Raw genomic sequence first — 13,031 nt, 5'->3', positions numbered from 1 at the left:
CGTTTGAGTAATGCTCAAGATAGTCAAGATAGACAAGATAGTAAATACTGTGTTTTTAGCATGTCGGTGCTTTGTTCAGACCTCAAGCGCAGAAGCTCAGCCAGTGAGGCTGCTGGCAGGCAGAGCTCCAGCCTGTTTCCAGCACCCAGCCTTGCCTTGGAGCGGACAGCAGCTATTCCCGCACTCCCTCGCCTTTCACAGCTGGTGAAACCACAGGGCCCAGGTCCTGACCCAGCCAGCGAGGCCACAGTTCCCACAAAGGAAGAAGAGAGAGCCCATAGAGCTTTTTCTGTTTGCTTTCAAAATGCTAATGCCGGCTACCCAAGTGTTTCTGTGTGCGTCTGATGGGAAGAGTGCACCCGTGCTCGGGATCTGTGGCTTTGCCCCATGACCTCTGTGCGCCTTGTTTGTCAGTGGTAAGTTATTCTAGTCAGATCTCCAAATAAACAGGAGGCAGAGGCTTACCCCTTCGAGTTGTTTCAGTTTGCCAAAAAAACCTATGTCTGAACTTTGAAAAATTCCTCTCTTATTTTCTAACTTTCTGACCCTGCCTCTGCCAAAAGCAGGTCCCTCATGTCGGAGGAGTGTCCTCGAGGCACAACATATGGAAATGGAGATGGAGAGTTTTCACCTCCAGGAATCCTGCTTGGTGAGAGAAAGATGTTTGGGTTTATGCGGCAGACTGCAGTAGGCAGCTCCGCACGTTGAGGGCTCGTTTATGAGACTCTCTCTGAGATTTAAGAAGATTGTCTCTCTCTGGGGAAAGGGGGCAGGGTAGGAGCAGCACAGTTGACGAGTGATAGCTCATTAAGCTGTCACAGCTCTATGGTAATAGAGCATGTGGCATCCACATCTAAAGCAAACACACCAGCTTTGATCAGTTTTGTTCTTATTATGATACTAGTGGGATTGAGCCCAGCCAGGGCTCCTCTGGACCGGGGCACTCAGCACCTTGCAGGATAAGCCCCAGATCAGTCTCTTCAGGGATGCTTTCATCAGGCTTCTTGTTGCTGTGCCCAACCCCAATCACAGACTAACGCGTTGGCCGCCCTCTGAAGTGAAGTGCAGGCAGCAGGACCAGGCTTTAGGTTGCCTTCTGTGTCAAAACCCCCTTCCTGAAGTTCTCAGAGGCCCTACTCCAAGGTAAATTTGCACCTGAATATGCAATAAGACCTCTGTGTTACACTGTGGAAGAAACAGAGTTTGAACAACTTTTGATGAGGTGTTTCTGTACGATCCACATGTGACGTAGGTTTACATGGAGTCAATTTATGACTGGAATAAAATGTAAAAAATGCTGAAGGATCTGGGACCTCTGCTAGTTTTCCTCTTGATATTTAAAATGGCATGAAATAAATTGAAAAAAGGTATGAGTCTGATTTCTAGAAGAAAGAGCATTAGCGACGTTCCAGAACATATCATGATTTTGCTTTGTGAAATGAATAACAACACTGAAAATGCTATTTGAAGCCAGTTTTGTACAATATGCTCGAGATGCGGCAAGCACAATATTAATAATTACAAAATAGTGGTTCAGTTTTGCTCTTTGGAAGGGGAGGGGGATTCCATCCTTTAGATGTTTGAGTTCCTTTGCGGGGAGATAATCCAACTCTATCAAATCAATGGAATTTCTTCCATTTACTTTATACATTTTGGATAATGTCTAATCTGACCTCCCTCAGCTTCTGTCTGAGCGTCTGAACAATTAGATCATCTTTGGCAGCTAGTAATGTATTTTTGATTTTTTTTCAATACCAAAGTGAGTGTCAGTGTTCAGCAGGTTATCAAAACACAGGTTTACATTACTGCAAAGACAGTGTTTTTGTTTACCTTTCAGAGCACAGTCTTGAATTTCTTCTCATCTTGGGGAAGTGCACAGGAAATGATGCAGGGGAACAGCGGCATAGTTCAAGCACATCCTGACAGTGAGCAGGTCTGTAAATAAAGATGTTTATGGACAGGATCCTTGTAAAAGATCGGTTTCACCTACGCTTCCCAAATGCTGCAAGGAGATGTATCTTTTGCATGCCATGCAGGTCATGTTCTTAATAAAAGCACAATTTTTCTTCTAAGTTGTGAAGCTCTCCTCCTCCAAGCAGACTTTTTCCCTTCTTCCAACAACCACCTTTGTCCAGGTTTGTGAGGTCCCTGTGCCACAGAGGGCTTTTGCTCCTGGAGCAGTTCTTACTGGCTCCAAGTTAGACTTCAGTTTTGGTTTTGTCCTTCTCCTGTGGTGATCTTTCTCCTTACAAGGTAGCTATTTGGGGAAGCCATTCAACACTGAGCTTTGCAAGTGAAGGTCAGCAAACAGTTGTTAAGAGAGCTGCAGTGAGAGTTCCTTAGCATGGTTCATTGACGTGGGACTCGACCAACCTTTAGGGGTGTACAGAGCTGATCACATCCCAGTTCTCTGACATAACAGGTACTGTACACCATGTCAACAATCATTCTTTTTGAGTCTAGGTGATCACTGATATGTTCTTTTAAGTGAGATTCATAGATGCTGATTACATTTACTGCATAAATTACTTCATTATTAAAATCAGGTCATTTGAGCCCCAAAACCATTAACATGCAAACTATTAGCATAATTTCATAAGCTAATAAATCAAGCACAGGAAAAGAATTAAGCGGTTCTTAGTGATAAGTGTTTCTTCAGAGATTAAGAAACACAATTTTCTTATGCATATATTAACATTTTAAAAGTGAATTCATGCAAAAGCAATTTTTCTGCATATATAAAACTTATGTTTAATAATCATTATGCTTAGCCTCCAGAGCTGTTTCAGAATTCATGTTTTTCTCAAATCACTGTACAGTAATTTGACGTTGAACCAGTTAGCCTGTTCTGATATACTCTACCTGTAAAATTCTTAATGCCTTTATTAAACAGTCAAAGTTAAGAAATAAAACAAGCCAAGATATGATTTAGAAGAAAAATAGCTTGGTTTTGTCTTAGATAATGAAATATTCATCCAAAGTAAATTTTATATTCTTAATCTTAAGCAGTACCAATGAAATTGTAATTATCTCTGTAATTGTAATCTAGAACTGCAGTTGTTGTTTTATTAAAATGGTGCTTTAAAATTGATTTAATTCCCATTTCTTATGTAATAGACTGTAATATTGGCCAGAATAATGTAGAGATAGGCTCTTCTATTTACTTCACTGACTAGATTTAAAATAATACAGTAATACAACTGTAATTATCTGGATACACTAGAGTTGCATGGAAACAAAGCAAATTCCAATGTAAATGAGACGTAATAAGCAACAAATGACAATGCCCAGAATTTTTGCTATGTTACCAGATTTATGCTGCCCTGATTTTATTTGCCCATTCCTGACCTACTGTTTGAGTTTGTTTAGAATATTTCTTTTTTCAGTCTGAGGCACCTAGTGATTTGTTTGAAGGAATAAAAGATTATGATGTTTTCAGAACAGTGCTCACAATACCGAGTATTCTGGGTCTCTTGGTTCCTACAGCAATACCACAGCCCATTTCTTTTCCAGCCCACACATGAAAAAAATGTTCAGATAGCTTTTAGTAATTGCTCATGCATACTGCTATTTAATGACCGACTTGGCTAAGATGGTACCAGACTGAGAGGGCTGCCTGTTTGGGTAGGGTTCATTTGTTGCTGTCTAGCTCCCTGAACCAGTTCACCATGGGACTAGGCAAGTACCCGAGTTGGCGCAAGGGAGGTAGTGACAACATGCACGAGGGGAAATGTGGGGATGCCCCTATTAATGGCAGTTGGTTGTTATATCAGCTTAACTGCAATTTGAAGCTGCAGAAGAAGGAGAGGACTGTCCCGAGTGGAGTGGGAATGGTCCCACTCCACACTGGTAGCATGACAGTTGGCAGACAGCAAACTTGTGAGAAGCAGCGCAAAAGGAACATCCTGTGGTTATGCTGGTGAAGGCTGCATAGCTCATGTGGCGGATGAGGTGGACTTGTGACTCGGAAGATCAAGTCTAAATAATATAAGTAAAGCAGCTGCAGAGTGCTGTTGATGTGCAATTTTCCACAGTTCTTGTTCTGCACTCCTTCTTCTCCTTGCACACATCAGCAAGTAGAATGATGTTGCAAATCTCCCGAATTATTAGTGTTCTCCTTACCTTTCCCTCGCTGGAGGATTCAGTGTCTCATTGCTCAGTTATGATCTGTTTTATATTCTTCTTTTTGAAATAGATACTGAATTACCGCTGCTCCTGGCATATCTTTAACTTGTTTGGAGGCTCTGCACACCACTGTATACATAAATCATCAGTATCTGTTGAGGGTTCTCCTGGACTATGTTTCAAATATGTGTTCAGAAGGGCTTATCAAAGCTCCATTCAATGTCATAAACTCATTTTTCAATGTTTGTGTAACTAATTACACAGAGGAGATGATGTATCTAGCACAGGGCAGGTGACAACACCCGTGTGAAATGGTATTTATGAGAATTTTCTAATCGAAATGTGAGTAATTGCAGTAGAATGGTTATGGAGTCTTTGGCAGTGTTGCTTTTTGTATTGCTGAAGCTGAATATTAATAAGGAAATTTGAAATCTCGTCTGGACAAATTGGCATTGTTTGGGAGTTTTTATAACAAAACAGTCCCATTTGAAGTCAAACAGAGGCTACTATGTAAATGCAAAATCTGACTTGATTGCTTTGTTCATAGATAGTAGAATCCCATTGAAGTCAAAGGAAGATTACTCATCTGAATAAAATTACTAGGTCAGGTTTTGCATTGGCATGAATGAATGTGTTTAAAAAAAAAAAGATGAACTTCCAGTATTTTGCAATTATTATTCCCTGACAAACAATGATATCTTGTCTTTTAAAAAGCTAATTAACCTTTTTAATGTGAAATGTCCAACATGAAGTACTTGACATAGCCAGGCAGTATCCTAATCTTCAGTAGTCCGTGAGGAAAAAGGTTTCTCCGGCAGCGTTCTGTGCACCTAACCAGGCTTCTGCTCTGATTGTGTCTGGGAGGAACCTATTTCTCTGCATTCGCTGTAGAGGGAAACAGGGGAGACTTTCAGCAGGCAAAGCTAAGGCACCTCTGCCTGAGTTGGTTGACTGCTCCCCAAGAGCAAACAAAGAAACATATGTGAATCACAGTTTGTGTTTCCTTGGTCTTTTTCACAGTTGTTGTTCATACTGTCATCTTTTCTCTTTCAACATATGCATCTGCTTTCTCTGTAAACTGTGACCCCTGATGAAGGTAAATTCAGCTTGGAAGTAATTTCTGATATCAACCACTTTCTGGTATACCTGTTTCTCAGGGCTCATTAAGCAGTGGAAAATGATATTTTAAAAAGCGGTCTTTGCATGATGGCTCATTCACTACATTAAATAATTATTCATTACTAATTTGACCACTTCTCAGTTACCGCTAGAACATTATACAATCTTTCCTACTCATGTAGGATGGATCATGTAGATACAAGTGAACTGTGTTGTCTGTGCTGGCAATTACAGTGCACAACAGTGGCAGCAGGACAAACAAAAGTTCAGCTATATGAGAAGTTCAGATAATATGAAAAAAACTGCTTCATGTGAAAGCTCATATAGGGCTGCACTTTACATACTTAGTTCAAAGCCGGGAAGGCCAGGAAGAGTGGTGCTGAGGTATTCAACCGTAGATGTCCTCAGTTTCTTCCCATACAACTCAATGCCGCTGCGCTTACCAGGAACCTCTGTAACCCCACCCAGGAAACGGGCCTGTCCTCAGTGGCCAGTTTGCAAACTCTGCTAGCAGAAGGGAGAAAGACTGTCATCAAGCTCCTTGCTCCCTAGCTTCCCTGCAAGCTCACGGGAAGGAGTATTCTCTTGCATTTGGGGAAGAGCACTAGGAAATCAGCATGCCTGCTTTGGGGTACTTTCCACCCTAATCAGACCACCACCACCCTTCCTCCTTCTTCCCTACAAATCCAAAATACTTATGGAAATCCTGAGCTAGTGCAAGTTTCCTTCCAGGACAATGATAGTGTCACCAGAATCTTTCCGTTGACAAGAGTAGCTGCTGGGTTGTTTTTTTTTTTCCTCCAAAGATCTCTGTCTACAACACAAAATGAATGCTATTTCGTTTTCCTCCAGCACACAAAATTCTGAGGAGTAGGGAACACTGTGATAAGAAGCAATGCTATACTGCTTCCCTAGGAATGTTCAAAAGGAGACCCGTCTTTCAGAATGAAAATTGCAATTTGCCTGGTTTTAAGATTATTATTCTCCTGGTTAACCACTGCATATAGCACTTTAGTTAGAAGTGAATATCTCTAGAGGGTTAAGATAGAAACCAGACTGTGCATCAGAGGTTCTTCAAGGGAAGAAGGCATTTCCAAAGGCCTTTGGGACCTTCATGGAAACCTCTGCGGCCACTAGAATAGCTTGCTTTGTTACTGAATTTGCTTTTTATTAAAGTAGCTGCTCAGCTTGACCGTTGCTTCATTTCTGAATTGGCAAGTTTCCTGAAGAGCAAAACAGGTGTGTAATACCTTTTCCTTTAATAAAATATCTACAAACACCAATATCTGTAAAAGTGTCTGATTGTTGAGGAGCAAAGCTTTTGTGCCAGAGAAGAGTTTAAGAAAAATAGGGTTAACGCAGTACTCTTGCTTTGTCATAGATCCTATGCTGCAGAATTGAAACTGCAATACAGAAGTTGATTTTGGAGTTCAGGTGAGTAATTGTTGCTCTAATGAAGATCTCTGATGTGAAGTAAGAGGCCTTGGATTATCAAAATCTGTTCCTCGTGCATTGCGTTAATCCTATTTTCATTATTAGGAATTTATGCACTTCTATCCCAAGCTGCTCAAAAAGTGTTACATGCACACCTTTGAGGAGTAAGAACCTATTTACACCAACGGTTCTCACCTAGTTACAAATCAAGACTTGCAAATCTTCTCCATGTTCTTATGTAACCTTAAACAGGGGCTTAAATCGCGTGATATTTGAAAAACCATGAGACCAAGAACATGAAATGTTAAGGCCTATTTTATTTGAATGGAATTCAGAAGTTAGCTCAAGAACTTGAAAAATTCCATAATTTAATTCTGTAAATACATGCAAAACAGTGGGATTAAATGTTTTTAATGTATCATAATAATCTATCTGTGCTTTGTTTGCTGTTCTGTGACCCACTCACTGTGACAGGTAGAAAATCGTGTGACTTTTCATTACAGATGATCGGTGGTTCCAGGTTCTTTCTCGAGAAAATTTCTGTTCAGATATTAATAAAATTAAAGGATTTTAAGGCAAACTGTAGGGGGCGGACAGAAGTGCTACAGTAAGGCCAGAAACTGAGTCCACAGGAATTAGCTCAATGGCTGTAATGTATTTCATATAGAAGACTGGCAATATTGGCTGGTCATCAGGGAGTGCCAAAGACGATGCAAAGGTGAAGGTGGGACCACGCTACCTGTGGCAAGGAGGGCAGCTGGGTTGTCAGCTGGCAGGTAAATCCCCACAGGGTAACGTGGATCTGCAGCCTTGTATGTGCAGATACTTCATGGTTTTCCACATCCAGCTTTGGTATGCACTGCTGAAAATAGGAACTTTGTGTTATCTGTAGAGAAACCTATTTATCTGCATGGGGTATCAGCTTTGAATGATTTAATGCATAAATGAAAATGTAAGATCTTCAAGTCTGTGTATTATCATAACAGAGAAAGTCTTATCTCGTACTACAGGCAAGTATTACTGCAACACAGAAATCTGAAAGATAGGAAATCTGAAGATACAGTGACAAGGCATATTATAACTGACGTGCATGTGCTTCTATGCTTTTGATCCCATAGATTTTGTTAAAGTGGACCAATATAAGCCAAATTCACAAGACATTAACCAGTAAGACATGTATTTTCTTTTTTCTTTAAGTAAGTCTTGCATGTGGAGAACTGCAGCACTGAACTTGAAACCAGCCAGGAAAAGTAAAGCAAATCTAGTCAGGGATGTGAATTCAGCTTCCATAAATTAAAGTGCATTAAACCACCTTTGTGTGGTTTAGTTCCTTAGCTGCAGAGCAGCTGTAGACTTGCCTAAGCAGTGAGCTCACTTCTTGTCATTGATTGCTCTTAAATTTCATGAATTTTAGACAAACCCCAAGATGAGATAACAAAGGTTCAAATGTGTGTCCATTCTAATTTGACATAGTCAAGAGAAGAGGAGAATTTCTTAACCAGTGACTTGCCTGGGTATGGTTTGAAAGTATATGACCGAAGTACACTTTCAGTATACTGAAGTAAGGACTCCTGCTGCAATAGATTAAACTTCTAGCAGCAGTGGCACTTCCCTAAAGTATACCCCTCCATCTTGGGACCTGTATTCAATGTGGAAACCATGGACAAATCAGGGAAGATACTTACTAAAGTGCTTCCAAATTAATTAAATGTATTTATTAATATTTTATTAATATCTAGTGAAATATTAGCCTTGAGAAGAGAAGGCTTGGGGGGATCTTATCCATGTGTACAAATACTTGATGGGAGGCAATAAGGAAGCCAAACTCTTCTCAGTGGTGCCCAATGACAGGCCAAGATGCAATGGGCACAGACTGAACCACAGGAAATGCCATTTAAACATAAGATGAAACTGAATTTCTGCGAGACTGGTCAACTACTGGAACCCAGAGAGGTTGCCCAGAGAGGTTGTGAAGTCTCCATCCTTGAAGATATTCCAAACCCAACTGAACACAGCCCTGAACAACCTCCTGTAGGTGACCCTGCTGTGAGCAGGGGGTTGGACTAGGTAGTCTCCAGAGTTGCCCACCAATCTCAGTGATTCTGTGATTCTGTGTAAAGAGGATGTGGTTAGTAATCTGTTAATGAAGAGATAGGAGCACAATTTCAATCAATAAAATTTCCTCTCCTGTCCTCTCCTATTTACAGAACTAAATTCATTAAGAGGGATTTTGTCATTGAATTATCTTTTCTGTAATACAGTGAAAAGGATGGTTCAAATGCAAGGAGTCCTTTTGAATAGCAATGGGAAATTCAAATGTTATGCCTGAAAATTATTTTTAGAATTCAGGTACTAAAAGAGTTGTCAGTGATCTAGAAGCTGATTTTATTTTTGGTCTACAAGAAACTTTCTCTCCAGATCTTTGCTAATTTTTCATTTTGGATGATTTATGACATATTCATTTTAACAATACTTTATGCCATTTTTTTTCGCCTTGCTGGTTCCAGTATGTTGGAATATGTTAAAAAGTGAATTTAACCATAACTGACGTCAGCATTTCCGGTAGCCTTAGCATTTTGCCCAAACTGACTTGTTTGACATCTCTGTTCAAATGTACTGAATTTACCTTCTTGCTAAATAATCCAGATGTTCCACAGCAGTTTAAGAAGAGCTGTATCCATTTAATGGAAGTGTGCAAAGATCCAGAACACTAGAAACCAGGAGAACTTCTCCTAATTTTATCCACTGTCCATATATATCCCTGTTCATTAGTGTATAGGCCTTCCCTCCCACCCAGCTGCCACCACACAGATGGCATTCCTAGCGAAACAGTTCAGAATCACTGCATTATTTGTTGTCTGGAAGCGTTAACAGACGACTAGGAAAGCGGAGGAAGAGGAGGACTAGCATTATGTTTTTTCAGGTCAAGTCCTGCCCTGAATTCTACCCCATCGTCTCCCAGAGGTCCTAGGGATTACGGGTGGGGAAGTGAGTGCGAAAGAATTCGATACTGTGCATATAATAACCTTTAATACATTCTGAGGCTTAATGGACTTAAATTTCCATGTTATGAAGTTATTTAGTTCTAACCCTTTAACAGCTTTAATTTATTAAAGGGCTGAAAATTTTGGTTTTGTTTGCCTTAGAAACCAAGTGAAAACAATGGGGATGAAGCAGGCATGGCTGCAAAGTTGTTACTATTAAACACAGCCTCAAAACGGAATGTTTGTGGTGCCTACAAACAGATGTCTAATGACAAGGAAACAAAACAATTATTCTTAAGTAGAGATTTGCTGCTGGTTATTTTTAAATGTCTTTCATTCGGCCTTTTTGTACTAGTCATTTCTATATGCTTTTATCATTGTATGTTGGACCCAGTGTTTTCTGAGAAAAGTAAGTCTGCCTGGGATTTGGTACAAGGAAAGAGGAAGGCAGAGACATGAAAACTTTTCCTACTAACGGGTGATACAGTCACAGGTGCCCAGCATTTGCCTTTATTACTTCAGTTTTCAGCTCCCTGTAACTTTGCTAAACTTTCATTTTGGGGGCTGAAAGCTCCCAGACTAGTGTGTGCCTCAGAGTGAAAATATCTTTTGAAGTTTCAGCTGAAATGATTTTGCTGAACAAGGCCAAGGGGGAAAAAAAGGTTGCTGGTTTTGGCATCTTAAAAGCTTTTCTGCAACTGTTTTCTTGGGAAGCTGTAGTACCTCTTGTGTGTTGCAACAATGATTTGATATTGGTACATCTGACAGCAGGGATTTTTTTGGCTGTCTTGTGAAAATACATTCAAAATACCACTCAGAATGCAAGTTTCTGAAAATATCAGTTTATAAACACACTGCAGAGCTTTTGCTTCCCAGCTGTAGTGGAGGGGGTCACTGAAGCACTGAATCCGAGAGAAGAGACAGATGTCCTTTTCAGTGACTCTAGCAAGAGCACTTTGAGCAGGTATTGCCCCATCTGCTTGTTTCTGTTCCCAGGTCTCAGATGTCATAGCTGGTTGTCTGAGTGCTCTAACTCTGTTTCAGCGCAAATTCAGGGAGGCAGTGCCATTCAGTGCCAATGCCAGCTTAACAGCCCCCAGCTGCTCATTCCCAGCCTATGCCCTCCTTCAGTTGTCCTTGCACAATTTTCTGTGGAGCTATATGACAAACTAGATCAGAACAAAAAAAAAAATCTTTTTTTTTGTTACAATCAGTTCAATGCAGGGATGACTGCAGCTAGATTCACTAGAGGGCAATTGTCTGTGCCTTGAGATCAGGGAGACTCTCTTTTCCGTGCACCAATGTTTCCCTCTTGTTTTTTATGTGCAGGTATCATAAGGAGACCAAAGTAAGTTTGCATTCATCTTCCGGTTAAGACAGCTACCAGCAACGGAGGCAACTGAGGGCTGGTGTTCCCTCTGGCAGGTGGGAACCGTCCCCTGACCTGCTGCAAAATTTCATAAAGCTTCTCTGGCAGAGCCCTTTGCATTTTACACCTGCTATAAAAAGTCAGAGAGCTTTGATTTGCTACATGAAGCTCTGTACTGGGGAAAAAAAAAGAAAATCAGGAGCCTGCAAACTGGTGTAGACTGAAAGACACTGATTTAGTAGTATACATTTGTGCCATCAATTACAGTGTGCTAATTTCCCATGGTTTTACTCATCTTCCAGGTTCTCAAGTTGGCTTTTCTGTGACCTAACTGAATTCTTAGGATGCCAATAAAACAAAACTCTGAGTGAATTTATGTAGTACATGACAAAGCCTGTAAGTAGATGTGGATGTAAGAAAGGAGCAATCTATGGATTAGGTGAAAATATGGCATTTAAATACATATATAAGGTGAAAAGATAGAATGATAATGAGTTTTGAAAAAAAGCAAATTCTGTTTCTTTTTCCTGTCTCATTAAATTTTAAGACCTCCTGATTTAAACAGCATGAGAGACACAGATTTCCTCATCATCTGGGGACCAGTTAGATGCACATCTGCACGTTATTCAAGTTCCAGCTGATTATGCCATTGCATATACCAGAAGCTTCCTGTCATTTTTATATCTTTGACTACCATGGACAGCAAAGCTAGGTAGGAGCTTTTTAACAAAATGATTTTTCACCAAAGGAGTGCCTCTGCTTCTCTAAGCCAAAACTGTGCAGGAAATGGGTCAAATAAGGTTTCAAAACACTGAAAATTTAAATGTGATGAAGCATGAGCCTGACACTTCAAAATTAAAGATTTTTGATTTTCTGTAAAATGGCTTTCAATTATGAAATATAAACAAATTTCAATGCACTCCAAATATTTTTAAATCACCTAAATTAAATCTTTGCATTGAAATTTTTGAAATTATTACTTTCCGTTCATAAACTTTGTTAAGTTTTGGGTTTGGTCACAGATCAGGAATGGGAGATTTTCACGAGATGGGAGACAATCCAAATCTAGTCCTAATTCAGTCCAATATACTGTACAGAGCTGAAAGCAAAGCTCAGTAGAAGGAAATAACGGAGAACGACATAAGCATCCCCAGAAAAAAACAAATGAGGTATTCTGTTTTCCCATTTCATCTGTTCCCTAGCCTTTAATTATTCATTAGCAGCTGTACTTCTAGTAAGATTCTCATCAGGTATCTATTCCAACAAGTAAAGTATAATGGTAATGAATAATCTGGATCTCTTATTTTAGCAAATGTGCCTGGGTCTGTTTCATGACTACCTGAATTCAGAATGTTTTCTTTTCCTTGTAGCAGGGCTAATTTATTTCTGATATAGGTAAATGCTTACAAAAGCCATGTATTAAAACTTGTAACAGCAGAAAACATTTAAATGTTTATGCCTCTCTTTTGTACAGTAATGAAAACATAATAATAATAAAAAATAGTAAATTTTAAAAAATATATAAATAATATTTTTTGTTTTTTTCAAGGTTACACAGAAAGTTCATTATTCACAGGAGCTGCATTACAATGAAAATAGTCTCTCCAGCTGTATGTCCTGACAAAAATAATGGTTAACTTAAAGCCATGAGGTCTGTTAAATAACTACAAATCTGTGTCAACAGTTGAAAATCATAATTTATTGCATTTCATCTCAAAGCAAAACTTTGGCATATTATGCAGTTTACAATTTTTAATTTAGTTATTTGGCCTAGAAATTAGAGTGAATGGAAATTTAGGTGGACAATTGGAAACAAGCTATTTAAGTCTCAGGGATTTCACTGGGAAGGAATGTAAAAGCAGGGGATATTTTCCTGAGGGTGTGGAAAGAGAACAGGTTTCCATCCTTTTTGAAGAAGAGCACCATGAGAGTTTTCACCAATATAAAATGGAAGAACCAGAAATATGGGGCATGATATTAACAGGATTACTAACTTTGGC

General features: G+C 39.6%; 1 protein-coding gene across 6 annotated transcripts in view; it reads left to right on the top strand.

The window, feature by feature from the left end:
- CDKAL1 (CDK5 regulatory subunit associated protein 1 like 1) overlaps positions 1-13,031 on the top strand; it is a 563,996-nt gene that overhangs the window by 510,700 nt on the left and 40,265 nt on the right. For 3 of the 6 annotated variants that reach the window (XM_068931681.1, XM_068931679.1, XM_068931680.1), the window contains exon 16: positions 6,626-6,678. In XM_068931681.1, coding sequence (XP_068787782.1) covers positions 6,626-6,678 — 53 coding nt within the window. Of the gene's footprint in view, positions 1-1,837; positions 1,934-6,625; positions 6,679-10,991; positions 12,504-13,031 lie in introns of those variants that run through there. The other 3 variants (XM_068931685.1, XM_068931686.1, XM_068931684.1) reach the window with 3 other exon arrangements.

This window comes from Struthio camelus, chromosome 2 (assembly GCF_040807025.1).
Source record: "Struthio camelus isolate bStrCam1 chromosome 2, bStrCam1.hap1, whole genome shotgun sequence".
NCBI classification, from domain to species: Eukaryota; Metazoa; Chordata; class Aves; order Struthioniformes; family Struthionidae; genus Struthio; species Struthio camelus.
This window is presented reverse-complemented; position numbering and strand designations above follow the sequence as displayed.